The sequence below is a fragment of the Lynx canadensis genome, chromosome C1, assembly GCF_007474595.2.
Source record: "Lynx canadensis isolate LIC74 chromosome C1, mLynCan4.pri.v2, whole genome shotgun sequence".
NCBI classification, from domain to species: Eukaryota; Metazoa; Chordata; class Mammalia; order Carnivora; family Felidae; genus Lynx; species Lynx canadensis.
This window is the reverse complement of record NC_044310.1, coordinates 219937499-219954330: the sequence shown is the minus strand read 5'-3', so window position 1 is coordinate 219954330 and position 16832 is coordinate 219937499. Positions and strand designations below refer to the sequence as shown.

The 16832-nt window shown below is 62.0% G+C and overlaps 1 protein-coding gene across 6 annotated transcripts in view; it reads left to right on the top strand.

The window, feature by feature from the left end:
* ANKMY1 (ankyrin repeat and MYND domain containing 1) overlaps positions 1 to 16832 on the top strand; it is a 43273-nt gene that overhangs the window by 13689 nt on the left and 12752 nt on the right. For 4 of the 6 annotated variants that reach the window (XR_003970672.2, XM_030323970.2, XM_030323973.2 and 1 more), the window contains exons 6-15: positions 756 to 972; positions 1079 to 1342; positions 3970 to 4433; positions 5541 to 5712; positions 6845 to 6985; positions 7374 to 7514; positions 9070 to 9177; positions 10593 to 10724; positions 13974 to 14087; positions 14475 to 14640. Coding sequence is in view for 5 of the 6 variants with exons in the window: in XM_030323970.2 (XP_030179830.1) it covers positions 756 to 972; positions 1079 to 1342; positions 3970 to 4433; positions 5541 to 5712; positions 6845 to 6985; positions 7374 to 7514; positions 9070 to 9177; positions 10593 to 10724; positions 13974 to 14087; positions 14475 to 14640 (1919 nt within the window). In the remaining variant the exon portion in view is untranslated. The remainder of the gene's footprint in view (positions 1 to 755; positions 973 to 1078; positions 1343 to 3969; positions 4434 to 5540; positions 5713 to 6844; positions 6986 to 7373; positions 7515 to 9069; positions 9178 to 10592; positions 10725 to 13973; positions 14088 to 14474; positions 14641 to 16832) is intronic. The other 2 variants (XM_030323974.2, XM_030323977.2) reach the window with 2 other exon arrangements.

Below are 16832 nucleotides of genomic sequence, written 5' to 3'. Positions count from 1 at the left end.
TTAGAATCCAGGTTTTGTAAGCACAAGTGGTTACTTTTGCATTCATATACCCACCCATCCATGTACCACCCCTCCATCCACCCACCCGCCCATCCACCCACCCACCCCTCCATCCGTCCATCCACCTACCCACCCATCTATCCATCTACCCCCACCCATCCATCCATCCCTCCACCCCTCCATCCCTCCACCCCTCCACCCCTCCATCCCTCCACCCCTTCACCCCTCCACCCCTTCACTCCTCCACCCATCCACCCATCCCTGTATCCACCTATCCATCCACTCACCTGCCCATCCACCCATCCAGCCATCTACACCTCTGTCCACCCATCCATCCATCCATCCATCCATCCATCCATCCATCTCTCCATCCCTCCATCCCTCCACCCCTCCATCCCTCCATCTATCCACCCATCCACCCATCCATCATTCAGACATCAACTGAGCCAGTAATTGTTGATAAGTGTTGGGTACAGAAGCTGCCATAAATCTATAGGTTCTTGACCATGAAGGAGGTGATGTGTGCACAGGAGGCTGAAATACGTGGTGGTGAATGGGCCATGGGACTTGCATACTCTCTACTCAAATAGCAGAGTGAGTGAGAAGTGGATGTGAGTGCTTGGTGCTGAGTGCCGGACCCATGTGTATCCCTGGCCTCCTTCCCGCCCAGGGTCCCTCCCTTGAGAACCCCTTCCCCAGCACAAACGGAGAGACTGATGAACCAGGGATGCCCAGGGTCCCCGCTGTGTCTCCAGGAACAAGAAGGCCCACACCAGCTGGAACATGGGTGCCATCTTGGAGGGGGACCGGAGCGGCTTTGCGCACCATGGGCCCAAGGAGCAGCTTTCCGAGGAGATGATCCTGCGGGCCGAGGAAGGGGACTACGACTGGGTCTACAGGATCCTCAGGGATGACCTCGCCAGCGCCGACGTGGCCGATGCCAAGGGCTACACTGTGCTCGCTGCGGCCACCGTGAGTCCCAGTGCCGGGTCGCCTCCCCTCAGTGGGGCCACCGTCCTCCAGCAGGGGCCTTGCCGGGATGCCTGCCGTCCCCGTGAGGCTGGCCTTCTCCCTCCAGGTTCACTGTCACAACGACATTGTCAGCCTTCTGCTGGACAGCGGGGCCGACGTGAACAAGTACACGGACGAGGGCCTCACGCCGCTCAGCATGTGCTTCCTCCTCTACTACCCGTCCGCGTCCTTTAAGCCCAACATCGCTGAGAGGACGGCGCCCAAGTCCCACGTCAGCCCCGTGGCCCTGCGGCTCCCGGCACCGTGCCCCGTCTACTACCCGCCTGTCCGTCTCTCCACCCGGCAGTGCGCCTCCCCCCGCCTTGCACAGGTCAGGTTCAGATGGGGTGAGCAGACACCGAGGCCTGCGGGCGGGGAGTCGGAGAGGGGGCCGGGGCCGGCATGACATCTAGGGAAGTGTGTCCCACGTGAGCCCCATGCGCAGTGGTTGGGGCTCTGAGACCCCTCCTGCGGGCTTCAGGGAAGGAATCACAGGGTCGGGGAGCGAGGGAAGGAGCGAGGCCCGCCTTTGCCCATCGTGAATAATGTCGCCTGGAGCTTCCCCGGGCAGGCATTGGTGTGAGCTGCTCCCGGTGGTTTTGGGTGTCGGCCCAGCAATCGGGTTGCTGACCACACGGAGGCCCCGTGTCTCACTCACTGAGGAACCACTCTGTCGCCACGGTGGCATCTCTTGGCGCTTGGTTCCAGGGCGGACTGGGGGCCTCCCAGCCCGGGGCGGGCGATGCCCGGGGGCTGGCTCCCTACAGCACAGGGCACCCTGGTGTCTGTCTTCTGAGCACCGGCCTGAGGGGCAGTGCCTGCAGGGGGCACGCTTCCGCCCCTCAGGAAACCCTGGACCCTAACTGTCAGCCCCGCGAGGCCGCCCGGCCTTGACAGCTGCCGAGAAAGCCTTCGGAGGGGCTGGGGCTTTTTCTGAGCGTGGTCGGGGCCCCTCCCGGGTGGGTGAGGGGACGGCACTGGACAGTGTCCCCTTGGTGGGGTCCTTCCCTCACCTCATCGCGGGCTCCTGAGTCTCTTCCTCGGGGAAAGGCTCTTACTGCACCCCGGCCCGTGCCCGTGGTGCACAGCCTCCCTCAGCTGCCAGACACTCCCTGAACCTCTGCCTCTCCAGGGCCCCGGCTCTCCCCGGCCTGTGGTTCTTGACGTGTGGCCGCACCAGGTCATCAGAGTCCAGGGCGGGTGGGGGCACACCGGCCGGGGCCCCAGCGTGTGGTGAGCAGGTGCACGCGGGGAGCCCGCCGGAGGCCCTGCTGCCCTGGATGGTCCTGTGTGCGGGAGGCGGGGCGGGCGGGGGGTGGTCGCTGGGAGGAGGGAGGCGACATCCCTGCAGGAAGACTGCGGTGGAGGGTTTGTTTTCGTAGCTGCGTTAACGTGTGCCTTGTGAGTGCCCTCTCCTTCCTGGTCAGAGGTTGTTAACTCAGAGTCACGACCAACTTTCAGTTTCAATGTGATCATAGGAACGGGGACGGGGGGAGACCGTGTCGGTCCTTGTGTTGCCCCTCGGCCGGGAGCTTCTGGGGACGGGGGCTGACTTTGTCGCCACAGCCTCTCCAAGCCCAGAGCATCTTCCGGGGGGACCCTGGCCGCAGGGGAAGCCTCAGTCATTATTGGTGAAGGCAGCGAGAGCCCCAGAAAGGGTTTTATTTGTACACTTAAAACACTGGTGAAAATCGCCCCTCTCCTCTTCTTTGAAACTTCTTATTCTGGAAAACATGGCACGCACACAGAATAAGCGAAGACAGTGGCATGTGTGGGAGCTTGCGTGGACCCGTCACCGAGACTAAGCAGCTGCCAGCACGCGGCTCACGCACCCCGTCCACACCCCCCCCCCCCCCCCCCCCCCCGCCAGCTGCGCTCGTCTTAGCGTGGATTCCCCATCGGCTCGCTTCAGCCAGAGACGTCGGCTGAAGACACATTCTTCTCTCTCCCTCTCAACACACCGCAGACGCTAGCATCTCACCTGAAAACTTTGTTAAGTCCTGTGGGATCCCACCCAGGCAATTTTCCCGGGTTCCCACGTAACCTTCCTTTTAGACTGGGGATAAGCGAATCCAGACCCAAACAAGTTCACCCACCGCACGTGGTTGAGCAGAATTACTCTCCTCCAGCCCAGGGCAGGCTCCCCGCCCTTTCCCGAGTCCAAGGAACCGGGTGGCTCCCCCGTGCCGGGCCTCACCGGCCGCCTCCGGGTGGGCAGCGCGCCCCTCTGCCACCTGCACCCTGTGCGCACCGTCCCGGCAGAGGGCCCCGGCCCACGGAGCCGCCTCTGTCTGCCATCTGGCCCTTCACGGATGTGGGTCGCAGGGGGTAGGGCCCCGCTGCCAGGGATCCTGCCTCCCGGCTCCGGGACGGGGCCCAGGATCTGCATCCCTGGCCACGAGGATGCTGCTGGGCCCGGGACCACACCGGGGACGCAGAGGCCGTGCATCGGGCTTGCGGGGCGGCCTCCGCGGGCAGGACCGTAGCGTGAGCCGCGCTGCTGGTCGTGAGTGTCGCGCAGATGCCTCTAGGAACCACAGTAAAAAGAGGTGGAACAGGTGGAATTCATTTTGACGCATTTTATGTCACTGGTGTCTCCACAATTTACCATTTCATTGGGTCATTAGTGTAAAGACGGGAGGGCAGTCTGCACTCTTTCTCTGGCCACGCACACACCGGTTTGGGATGGGCCTCACGCCGAAAGCTCGGTTGCCACGTGTGGCTGGTGGCTGCCATGTGGCTCAGGTTTCTGTGTGAGGCCCCTGAGATGCGTGCTTCCCTCTCTCGGTTTTTGCCGAGTGCTTTAGCATGGTCAGCTAGAGGCCTTGAAGGTCACTCCCAGCCTTTAGGGCTGGTTCATTGGTTAGATAGGATTGTCACTCTGATTTCTTTTCTTCTTCCTTCTAATTTTCTCTCTCTCTCTCTCTCTGTCCCTCTCTCTTTTGGTACTTTCCAAAGGAAGCTCCAAATATGCCAGTAAATCCCAGCCTTGCCTTCTCATTCCCTGAAATGGCCATGGAGTCCACCTGTTTCAAGGACCTGGCGCCCACGCCAGGCAGCCAGGAGCAGAAGTCCATCGTGTGGGGCAGCGAGGAGGACCGTCTCTCCCCGGGTGCCCGGCTGTCTCAGGAGTCCCCCGACCTGGGGAGCAGCCCTCGGAAGCAGGACTTGTCACCGTGGGACAGTTCCAGTGACCTGGAGAAGGGGCCGGATGGCACGGCGGGGAGTCTGGACAGGTGCGCGCCGGGCAGCCAGGAGACGGACTTCGAGTCCGCCGTCTGTGTGCGCAACTTCTCCTTCGGGCTGTCCCAGGACCTCCTGGAGGGGAGCGCCCAGGCCCACAGCATGCTGAAGGCCCCCTGCTTCAGTGCCACCGGCTTCGACACGGGCACCATGAGGAAGATGGCACTGGCCGCGGTGGAGTAGGTCGCCGGGGTGTGGGCGGCGGGGCCGAGGGTCACTTCTACGGGTGGATCTCCTGCTCGGTGGGCCAGCATCACCTCCCTGGCCACCAGGAGGAGGTGTTTCCAGAGGTGTGTGTCCCACACCCCCTGAGCTTACAGGGGTGCCGTGGGGCCCGTCCTGCGCGCTGCCTCCAGGGTCTTAGCGTGGGCATTCTGTGCATGGCTCAGGGTTGGGGCCTGGTTGTGACCTTAGGGGAACGGTGGCAGTGAGAGGCTAGGAGATGTGCCCTGTGGCTTCCAAGGTGCAGGTGCTCATATACACGTGCCCCCCACACACACCCGAACACCCGCACACACTCACATGCACCTGCACACGCCCACGGACACGCACTCTCCCAGCCCGCACCTGCACAGCCACGTACACTCATATATACCCGCACGCATATGTGCCCAGTGTGTGTGTATACGTGTGTGCATGTGGATGCGTGTGGTAGCCATGTATGGGTGTGTGTGTGAGTGTGCTGTGTGCGTACATGTGCGTATGTGTGTGCTCTGTGTGGCACGTGCCCGTGTGTATGTACACACGTGTGTGTGGTGTGCACGCGTGTGGTCGTGCGCGTCGTGTGTGACGTGCGTGTGTGTACGTGTGTGTGGTACCTGTGTCCCCGTGCAGTGTGCGTGTTGTGTGTGGGCGTGCGTGCCTGCGTGTCTGGGTACAGTGTTGTGCCCTACGTGTGCTGGGTGCTCTGTGTCATCCGCTTACAGCCACCCCAGGAGGGAGGGCTGGTCCCCACCTCACGCCCCGTGTCGCGGATGACCTGAGCAAGGCCGAGTGAGCACCGGACACTGGGGTGGGACGGGGCTGCGTCTGGACTCCAGCCCGGCGGGGGCCGGCTCAGGTGTGGCTACGGCGGGAGCAGCCCTGGTCCAGGGTGGGGGCCAGTGGCCTCGGGGAGGCAGGGTCCTGGGTGGTTCCGGGAGAGGCCGTGAATGCTGGGGCTCAGGTGCCACACGTTCAGCGCCCTCCCGAGCCCCCTTTACCGGGGAGCGTCGGTCCCGACTGGGACCGGGGTGCTGTCCCGTGCCTGTCCCCAGCCTGTGACTGTGTCACCCTGGTCTTTTCAGACGCAGAACCAGGTGGCTGACCATCGAGCTGCTGCTGCACCGAGGCGCGGACCCCAACCTGTGCCGCGTGCCCATGCAGGCCCTTTTTTTTGCCGTGAAGGCTGGGGACGTGGCCGGGGTGAGGCTGCTGCTGGAGAACGGGGCCAGGACCGACATCCAGCTCCCGGCTGAGGTAGGACCCGCGGGCTGGGGGTGGGGACCAGGGGGCAGGGCCGGGCTGGCGGGGGGCCCGTGAGGCGAGCGGTCAGAGGGTGCGGCGCGGCCAAGGCTGGCGGGTTCTTTTGGCTTCAGCCGCCGCCCGGTGTCCCTGTTCAGGGGCAGGTGGGTCTCGTGTGGCCAGCCCCTCGGCCGGACCGCGCACCCCTTCTTTTCTGAGCATCTGGGAACGTGAGTGCGGGACAGTGGCATGTCCGTGGGAGACCCGGGGAACCGCGTGATAATGTTTCAGGTTTACCGATTGGACTCTGCCTTGGGAACTAAGGTCGTAACCTCTCAACATGGCTCCGAATCGGTTCACTTATTCTTGCCTTCGTTCATTCCCAGTCAAGCGCCTGTTACTTACACAGTCCTCCTTCGGGGGCATTGGGCTTTAGTAAACTGTTGGGGTAGATTGTAGGGGGAGGAGGAGGAGGGTGCCTGTGCCAGGAGAGCGCCTGTGCGCCGTGGACTGATGTCCTCCCGACTCTTCTCCCAGGGCGCCTCCTGTTTCCCGGAGACCCTGCTTTGCGGGTTCCGGTTGCGGGACGCGGACGGCCCTGTGCCTCCGCCCCCTCGCGCTGCGTGCTCCTGGCCGGGCTCTCTCCCCCAGTCGGCTGTGCTCCCTCCAGGCTGGCCCGGGGTGTGCGCCTCTGTGTGGCCACCCCGACCAAGCACGGCCCAGCAGCCCGTGGCTCTCCCAGGGGTGGCTGGAGGGTTGCTGTGGGCGGAGAAGGACAGGCCTGGGCGGGGACCGGAGTCAGGAGCCGCGTGACCATCCACCGGTGGCATCCGTCCCGTGGAGGCCCGGCAGGAAGGGCGGGGCTTTCTCGCGGGAAGGGCGGGACAGCCGGGCTGTAGTGAGGCTGGCCCACCGGGGCCCCTCTGCGTCTGCAGGGCTGGCAGATGGAATTGGAGGGTGCGTGTCCGTGGTCCCGTGCGGGCGGGCCTCGATGTCCTGAACGTCACGATGAGGCCCGGATGGTGCCGTGGGGTCTCCGAGAGGTGTGGCACGAGCGGCCGCGCTCCCGCCCTGGACGGGGCTCTCAGCCTGGGGGTTTTGCTCACCTGGGAGCCCGGCCTCACCCCTGCCCGTGTGGCCTCTGCAGCTGGGGGCCCTGACCCCCCTGCACATCGCAGCCGCCCTTCCCGGGGAGGAGGGCGTCAGGATAACGGAGCTGCTCCTGCACACTGTCACCGACGTGGACGCCAGGGTGGCCGACGAGGATGACGTGTACAAGCCGAGCAAGGTGCCCTGTCCTGCCGCCGGGGGGCGGGGGTGCCGCGGGCCCCAGGAGGTGCCCCTGCACACGGTGGTACCTTTATTGCCCTTGCTCTGAACGGGGTCGGCTACTGCTCCGTGTGCCCCAAAGCCAGCGGGGCCCGCCCCAGCGCGTGCGCCCCGCCGACCCTCTCCGGGGCGCGTGGGGGACGCACTGTCGCGCTCGAGAGGGTTTCGCGGGACGGTGCTGGGCCCCGCGGTCTGGGGAGGGATGCTCTTGCTGGCCTGTGGGAACCCGTCTACGTGTGAGTCCGCTCCCGCCGGGTCTCCGGCCCAGCCTGGCCGGGCGGGAGCTGAGTGTCTGGGCCCTGGGGGGCGAGGCTCGGGGCCAGCGCTGGTCCCCCCTGTCTGCACAGCTAGACCTGTTGCCCTCAAGCCTGAAGCTCAACAATGAAGCGGGCCCGGCCGGCATCTACCACAGCAGGCCTACGTGTGTGCCGGATGAGGGGGGCAGGACGGCCCTGCACGTGGCCTGTGAGCGTGAGGACAGCTACAAGGTGAGCCGGGCCTTTCCGGGCCGGGCGGCGTGCGTGTGTGGGGTGTGCGCGCACGCGCATCTGAACGCGCGCACGCGCGAGTGCATGGACGTGGGCGTGTGCGCGTGCGTTCCGTGTGCGAGCTCGTCCTCGTAGGCCGGTCTGCTTGTGTCTCCGTGTGCACGCGTGAGCAGGCTCTGCCTGTGGCGCTTCGGGGACGCGGGCCCGTGTGTCTGTCTGTGGTGGGGGCGGGGCAGGGCAGCGAGCCCACGGCCCCCGTCAGTCACCGTCTCTGACTCGGGACCCCAAGGCTGGGCCTGTCCTGCGGAGCCCTGGGCTTTGACCCTCCGGCGCGGGAGCCTCTCAGAGGAGGGCGAGAGGTGGGCCTGGGGCAGGGGGGGAGCCGGGAACCAGACTTCACTCTGTGCTGTGGTGGCCAGTGCAGCCCGGGCCGCTAGGCCTCGGAGCACGTAGTAAACTGAGCCTCCGTTTACGCAGCCACAAGGTGAAAATCGCAGCCGGCTTCTCGGGTCTGTGGCACGGGTGGATTGCCCCCGCACGGCGTGGTGATGAGTCATGCTGCCTGTTGCAAGGGAGTGAGGGCCTGCGTGAGGGTGGGCGGGGGGCGAGGGAGCGGAGGTGGGAGGCACCCAGACCCCCCTGCTTCGTGGCGTCCCTGGTCCGTGCTCCTCGGGCTCCGGCCACTGGGCTGAGCAGAGCCTTCAGGGCTGCCCGCACCCCACGCTAGGAGCAGAGACGGCTCGGCCCCGGGAGGGCAGGCTGACCCGGGCCCGGGCCGCGCGTGCCAGGCCCGGGCTGTGAGTACAGAGCTTCCCACCCCACACGCCTGTATCTTTGCACTGATTACAGATTTGGAAGCGTTACGGGGAAACAAAGCCGGGAGACAGTAGAGGCACCGTCACCATTAGGTCCAGGGTCATTGGGTCATCGGTAGGCCAAGGGCAGATGGCAGCTTCGCGCCCCTGTTGAGAGATGGGGGCTGCCGCCGTCCAGCCGCGCAGTGTTCTGGGGGGAGGAGGGGAGGGAGAGCCCCTCAGCAGGTTTGGGCTGGCACCTACTTGGCCTGGCCAGGGCGGGAGGGGGAAGGGGCGTGCGCTCGGAGGGAGGCCCTGCCGGTGCACGGGGTCCACACACCTGCAGGGGGAGTCGGGCCCTCAAAGAGCGCTCACTCGGGAGTTGAAGCTGCAAGGGCCACTCCTCTCAAGCGCTGCCCTGCGCGGTCCCTGAGCCCTGGAGCCGGGCCAGCCCTGCTGGGTCGTGCGGTCCCGACTCTCCCCTTCCTCTGAAAACAAGCTTCGGGGCAATTTGCGCGCCGCGTGCCCTTCCCGTGTTGCATCAGAAACGATGTGTGTTCGGAAAGCCCCTTCCCAGTTCGAGGGTCCACCCCCCGTCCGTTCATCCGTCCCAGATTTGGAAGAGGCGAGGTGCTGGTGTGGAGGAGATAGCAACCAAGCGGCAGACCTGATTTTGTGGCGTTTGAGTTCATGCTCAATGTCCGGTGCTCCTGGGAGTCTGGGCACCTCTGACCTGCCGTCCTGCCTTTCTCCTCACCCAGTGTGCCAGGGACATAGTCCGGCTCCTCCTCTCCCACAGAGCGAACCCCAACGTGCTGTGGAGCGGCCACTCCCCGCTCTCCTTGTCCATCGCCAGTGGCAACGACCTGGTGAGCATGTTCCAAACCCGCTGGCGGTTCACCTGCGACGTTTGTGCCGCTCAGTGGCCCCCGCCCTGGTCAGCGTTTGGGATTTGCTGTTGTCGTGGTGGCTTGGAGACGGCACGGGGTAAGGGGCGTGGGGGATCCCCTCTCCGTGGATGGAGCTCCTCAGAGAAGGGTATAGGAAGGAAGGTGAGCAGTGAGGATGGGGGTTCACCTGGTGGCCGCTCCCTCAGGGTGGGTGGACCCAGTGCCCCAGGCATTGACTCCTCAGTGCACCGGGAAGGGCACCTTGGCCAATGCCCATCTCCTGCTGCTGCCGAGAATGTGTCTGTTCGCCATTAATCCATCCACCTGTCGGTCCATCCATTCACCTACCCCCACCCATCTGTCTACACATCTCTCCATCTACTCACCCTCACCCACTCATCCATCCGCCAACCATCCATCATCCATCTTGCCTCCCTCCCTCCCTCCCTTTCCTTCCTTCCCTTCCTTCCTTTGATCTATGATCCATCCATTCATCCTTTCACTTCACTGTTATTTTTGAGCATCCACTGTGTGCCGGGTGGGCACCATTCTAGGCATGAGGTGTCAAATACGACAAGGTCTTTGCTCTCAAGGATCCTGTATTCTAGTTGCAGGAGACCATAATCCGGTGTGTCACAGCATTTCAGGCAGTGATGAACGCTACGAAGACAGTAACAGTTGGATAAGGGATAGAGAATGATGAAGGGTTTCCCTAGGGAGGTGACCTGTCAGCAGAGGCCTGGAGGAGACGAAGGCGTTGTTGATGAGGGCTGGTGCACCTGCTCTGTGCCTGGGTGGGTAGGTGGGGCACGGAAGCGTAGAGAGCTGCCCTCTGGGGCAAGGAAGCTCTTGAGAGAGCCCCACGGTGTGTGTCACGTCCAGCCAAGCCGCTCTCACTCCTGGCTTCCTGGTGGCACTCGGGCCAGTGGCTGGGGACCCGGCAGGGAGCGAGTGAGATGTGCCCCACTCTGCGTCTGGTCAGGTGAGCGCAGTGGCTCAGGTGCCCGGAGGGCAAAGGCACACGGGTTTCAGGGACGAGGGCTTCCGGGAGGTGCATGCACCAGGCGCCACACTGGCCCCTGGGCCGGAGAGCAGGACACGAGCCAGGAGCACTTTGGAGCAAGCGGACAGCGTGCAGAGAAAGTGCCAGGCCTGGGCTGCCCCGGCGTGTGTTGCAGCCCTCCCTGGGGGCCCCCGCGTGCCCTCTCCATGCCCCAGCATTGCGCTCTGAGCCGGGCAGCAGTGGGAGGCCCAGCAAGTGCCCAGGTGGGGCCCCCGTGAGGCCCAGGTGTGGCCGTCTCTGTGCTCAGAACTGTGGGAGCCTTACTCCGGGGACGATCTCCACATGTGAGGGAGGGGACCTGGTGGGGGCTCACGAGCCTGTCTGTGTCCAGATCGTGAAGGAGCTTCTGTCCCATGGAGCTGACCCCAACCTGCTGCTGACCAGAGGCTTGGGCAACGCCTTGTGTGTCGCCTGTGACCTCACCTATGAGCACCAGAGGAGCATGGACAGCAAGCTGGCCCTGGTGAGGAGTGAGGGGCGAGGCGTGATGGTGTAGGGGTGGCCGTGGAGGGCGGCAGGCCCTAGGGTGTAGGGTCGGGGGGCTGTGTCAGAACCCTCGGTCTAGCTTTCATTCCTCTGTGATGTTCAGATCCTTGAGAAACAATACAGAGTTCTTGCCTTTTGTGTTCTCTCGGCCTAAAAAATGTGAAGTACAAACCCGCTCAGCAGGCCAGACAGAAGTCCTCTGGCTTAACTCAAGAAAGTCGCAGGCCATCACTCTGGCTGGGCTGCGGGATCGTAGACCTTCTATGCAGAGCGGGCACCGGCCGGGGGTCCTGGTCAGGGACCTGCCGGAAAGGCATCTGGGGGGCCGTGTCCCGGGCGGGGACCCGGGGTGCTGTGTCTGGGCCGTGGACGCGGCTCGTTGGTGTCGGCCCTGTTCTTCTAGGTGGGCTCAGTGTGACCAGGAGGCACTCTGTGCTTTGCAGGTCCCGGAAGCCCCGCTGTTCCCTCCGAGTCCCTTCCTGCCTTGCCAGCTGGTTCTGCCGGGCACCGAGGCACGTGCCCTGCTGCCTCCCCCCTCCCCTCCCTGGGCCTGCTACGGCCCTTCCCAGAGAAGTCCCTCCCCACAGCTGCGTGGCACGGCTCTCGGTGGGCTCCTCCCTGCCCTGGCTCCACCGAGGGTCGCAGCGTGGTTCCCTGCGAGCTGTGAGCACCAGAGGGGGAAGCCGGAGGCGGAATGAGACCCTGACTTTCTGGAGGCCGTCGCACTTGACAGAGGCATAACTTTATGTAAAAAGAACCAAGACTCCTTTCCTTTCTTTTCGAACATTTTCGTTTAAATTCTAGTTAACGTACAGCGTGAGATTGGCTTCGGGAGGGGAATTCAGTGATTCATCCCTTGCATACGACACCCAGGGCTCATTCCAACAGGCGCCCTCCTCATCGCCCCTCGCCCATCTGGCCCCGCCCCCACCCCACGTTCTCTATCGTTGAGAGTCTCTGGTGGTTTCTCTCCCTCTCTCCCCCCTTCCCATATGCTCCGCCGTTCTGTTTAAATTCCATAGATCAGTGAAATCATATGTTTATTTTTCTCTGACTTATTTCGTTTAGCATAACACCCTCCAGTTCCGTCTACGTTGTTGCAAAAGGCAAGATTTCCTTCTTCTTGATGGCCGAGTAATATTCCGTCGCATACGACACCACACCCTCTTTATCCGTTCATTTAGCCGAAGGACACTTGCGCTCTTTCCCTGGCTTGGCTCTCGTTGATAGGGCCGCTGTATACACTGGGGTGCATGTACCCCTTTGAATCAGTATTTTTGTATCCTTTGGGTAAATACCTAGTAGTGCAATTGCTGGATGGTTTCTTGAGGACCCTCCTCACCGTTCTCCAGAGCGGCTGCACCAGTTTGCATTCCCACCAACAGTACAAGAGGTTCCCCTCTCTCCGCATCCTTACCAACACCCGTTGTTTCTTGGGTTGTTACTTTTAGCCACTCTGACCGGTGTTTGGATTTGTATTTCCCCGACGATGAGTGATGCGGGGCATCTTGTGTCGGCCTTCTGTCTTCTTTGGAAAAGTAAGACTCCTTTTCTTGAGATCCTATTTCCAGATCCCATTTTGAGGACCCTATTTGGTCCCCGAGATTGTCCTCTGAGCACCTGGAAATGCCTGCAGATGTGCTTCTGGGCCTCTCCGTGCTGCGTCCCGGATTCGGGGCTGGGTATTTCCGCTTGGCCCCAACTGTGCTATCTGCTTCCGTGATTGTTTGGCGGGTGGAAGGACTCTTTCTTCAGCCTTGAATTGTCTCCTCTTTGACCTCGGAGCCTTCCCCTGGTCCCCTCAGCATCTGATGTCTGCCTTGCTCTCTGGTGCCTCAAGGGGACCCAACGCCCCTGTGGGTTCTTGCCCCTGGCCCCAAATGAGCCAACTCGGTCGGTTTTTCAATGACTTAATTACTTAAAATGTATTCACTTAATACTGCCATCGGCAGGCCTTCCTTCCCCTCTGGGTCAGCCCACGTTGCGACTGCATCCTTCACCTTCTCCTGCCCTGACCCGAGCCTGCAGCCGGCTTTAGAAACCACTGCATTTCCTCCTCCTCGACCCCTGAGCAAGTCCTTTAAGCCAACTTCTTGCCCTTGCGACCGCAAGGTGTCTCTGTGAGGTGTGAAAAGCCCAGGTGCAGCAGGGACGACGCAGAGGGCTGGCTTCCTCTCTGTGCTTCCCCAGTGAAAGGCCCCCCCCCCCCCCCCCCGGTCCCAGCGTCCGCAGCTAAATGCATGCGTCAGTGGGGGAACGTGGGGCTGTCAGGGCTCTGGAACAAGAGAGTCCTTTGGTGCCTCTGGTTCTGGCTGCGAACGCGGTCAGCACATTTGAGGACGGGCTTGGGGCCTCCCACCCGCTGGCACTGTGCTCTGCTGGCTGTTTGGGGACCGCTGCGCATCTCCGACCGGCGGCCCCGCTCGGCTAGGAAGTGGACCATACGCGGTACGGGCGGTGTCGGCCGATGACGGCCCGGTTCGCATCGGGTCATACTGGCCTGCACTGGGCCCGGTGGTTTTGCGGTTTTGTTAAGATGCCGCGCCGAAACTGTAACACCACGAGACCCCTTCACGGAACTCGCCCCCTCCCTCCTCGGCGTGAAGGGGGGCACCTCTGTTGGGTGCCATTCGCCATGAATGGAATGTGGAGGCCTGTCCTCCAGCCTGAGACCTTGCTGTGGTGGGCGCCAGAGGTCCCTCACGCACGCCTACGAACCGACGCACTGCGTTCGCACGGGTGCGCCCACGCGCCCACAGTCACTGCGCGCCCGGGCCGCGTCGGGATGGGGTGGTGAGCGGGACCGGCCTGGCGTTCGCTCTCCCGTCGCTTCCAGTCTGGGGACCGGGACGGCGACAGACTCAAGTTACAGACCTGCGGCGGCTCCACGTGGGGTGTCAGGGGGGCTCCCCGAGGGGTGGCCCAGCCTGTGCTCCGCGCTGACTTCCCAGCCGTGAGGTCGGCAGGTCTGTCCGGTCCGTCTGCTGACTCTCCACACGCCCGGGAGGGTGGCCCCTGGATCATGTGAGCGACAGTCCTCCTCGCTGGTGGCACCTGCTCTCCTGCTTGGGGCCCTGTCCTCGGGGCCACCCTCCCGCCGTCCAGCGAGTGAGCCTCGGGAGCCTCCGGTGACCTGGGTCACGGCCCCGGGCACTCCGGTTCCGAATCCTGCTTTCTGCTGGCTGGGGCGTCCGTGCCCGTGTGACACAGGCTGTGTCCTCCACAGATCGACCGGCTCGTTGATCACGGGGCTGACATCCTGACCCCTGTGACGCTCACGCAGGGGGACAAGGTGGCTGTGGGCACGGCTGTCGATTACGGGTACTTCAGATTCTACCAGGTACGGCTTTACGCGCCTGTTGGCGACAGGGGCGGGGGACCTGGGGCCGTCGAAGGCTCTCGGGCAAGGCTGGGCCCCAGGCCCCTCACGCCTGACGGAAGCCCACGCCGGGCCTCCCGGAAGGGAAGACGTGGGCTCCCCCAGTGCGTCCTGCTGGCGTGGCTGCTGGCGTGGCTGCTGGCGTGGCTGCCTGTGCGCCAGCGTTCCGAGCGCTGTTCCGCTTTGCCCCCACCGTTAGGACGTGTGCTCTCCGCCAGTGTCCCCCCCCCGTGGTGGCCGGCCAGGGCGGGGGCTGGGGCCCTGCGGGGTGTCCCCTCCTGTGGTGGCCGGCCAGGGCGGGGGCTGGGGCCCCGCGGTCCCTGGCGGTAACCTGGCGCTGGGCCGCAGGACCGGAAGATCGCCCACTCTCCTTTCTACGCGCTGACGCCGGTGGACCGGGAGGTCCTCCTGGCCCGGAAGCAGATCTTGGAGCACATGGGCTTCCAGCTGCGCCGCGCCGTCTTCGCCAAGGAGAGCCAGTGGGACCCGAAGGTGCTGTACCTGAGCAAAAGAGGTGGGTGTCGGCGGGCACGGCCGCGCGGGCGCAGAACCATCAGCTGGGAGCCGAGCCTGCCTCCCCGGAGCGTGGGGAGCAGTGCGGGGCCAGCCCCTCAGCTCACCAGCCGGCCAGCCACGTCTCCTCCGCGCGACAGAGCGTCCCCAGAAAGGATAGAGTCACATACCCGGGATGGTGGCCTTTGTACCCGTGTCACCGAGGGGCTGGGGTCGTGACCCGCCAGGAGCAGCACAGGTCGCTGCTCTAGCTGCAGTTGGGTAGGAGATGCTCCCCTCTGGATGGCAGCTGCTGCTGGCCATATGCTGCCCTGGCCACCAGGCCTCTGTGCCCCAGCACGGCCTGTCCTCTGTGCCCCAGAAAGGCCTGACCTCTGTGCCCAGCACGGCCTGTCCTCTGTGCCCCAGAAAGGCCTGACCTCTGTGCCCCAGAAAGGCCTGACCTCTGTGCCCCAGAAAGGCCTGTCCTCTGTGCCTCAGAAAGGCCTGTCCTCTGTGCCCCAGCACGGCCTGACTTCTGTGTCCCAGAAAGGCCTGTCCTCTGTGCCTCAGAAAGGCCTGACTTCTGTGCCCCAGAAAGGCCTGTCCTCTGTGCCCCAGAAAGGCCTGACCTCTGTGCCCAGCACGGCCTGTCCTCTGTGCCCCAGAAAGGCTTGACCTCTGTGCCCCAGCACGGCCTGACCTCTGTGCCCCAGAAAGGCCTGTCCTCTGTGCCCCAGCACGGCCTGTCCTCTGTGGCCCAACACAGATTGACTTCTGTGTCCCAGTCACCCAACCTCTGTGCCCAGGCTGCCTGACCCCTGCAGCCTGAGATTTAAAAAACAGTTTCATGGGGCGCCTGGGTGGCGCAGTCGGTTAAGCGTCCGACTTCAGCCAGGTCACGATCTCGCGGTCCGTGAGTTTGAGCCCCGCGTCGGGCTCTGGGCTAATGGCTCAGAGCCTGGAGCCTGTTTCCGATTCTGTGTCTCCCTCTCTCTCTGCCCCTCCCCCGTTCATGCTCTGTCTCTCTCTATCCCAAAAATAAATAAACGTTAAAAAAAAAAATTAAAAAAAAAAAATAAAAATAAAAAATAAATAAATAAATAAAAAACAGTTTCATTTACGACATCAGTAAGAATAAAATACTTATTAATACACTTAACAAAAGCAGTGCAAAACTTATACTCTGAAGACTACATTACTGAAATTAAAGGAGGCCTCGATAAATGGAAAGACATCTCCATATCAGAATCCCATTGTCTACTTTGTACAAACCGAGAAGCTAATTTAAAAACTCACATGGAATTACAAAGGTCCCAGAATAGCTATAGCAATCTCGAAAGAAAAGAACAAAGTTGAAGGACTCACGCTTCCTAAATTCAAAATGACAAACTTACTGCAAAACAGTACAAACAGTGTGGCGGCACAAAGGCACACACGGAACAATGGATGGGATACATATCCCGGAAGGAAGCCCACGTGTATGTCCGTTAATTTTCAGCACGGGTGCCAAGGCTTTTTAGTGAGGGTAAGAACAGACTTTTTAATAAGTAGTACTGGGACAGCTGGTTATCCAGACACAAGAGAATGAAGTTTGACCCTACCTCACACCATATACCAAATTTAATTCAATTTGCATCGAAGACCTACATGTGACAGCTTAGACTGCGAGTCTCATCAAAGAAAACATAGGGACAGGGGCACCTGGGTGGCTTAGGCGGTGAAGCGTCCGACTTCGGCTCAGGTCACGATCTCATGGTTCATGAGTTCGAGCCCCGCGTCGGGCTCTGTGCTGACAGCTCAGAGCCTGGAGCCTGCTTCGGATTCTGTGTCTCCTCACTCTCTGCCCCTCCCCTGCTCATGCTCTGTCTCTCTGTGTCTCAAAAATAAATAAACACTTAAAAAAAAAAGAGAGAGAAAGCACAGGGACAAATCTACCTATCCTCAGACTTGGCAATGAATTCCTAGGTATGACACCAAAAGCATAAGTGATGAAAGAAAAAAATGGATAAATTGGATTTCATCAAAATTAAAAACTTTTGTGTTTCAAAGGACACTATCAAGAAAATGAAAAGACAACCAACAATGTGGGAGATATACTTGCATGTAGGGTAAATTTAAAAATTTTAGATCTCCGTAATAAAGACAACTGAATTAAAAAGTGGATGGGGCACCTGGGTGGCTCAGTCGGTTAAGCATCCGACTTTGGCTCAG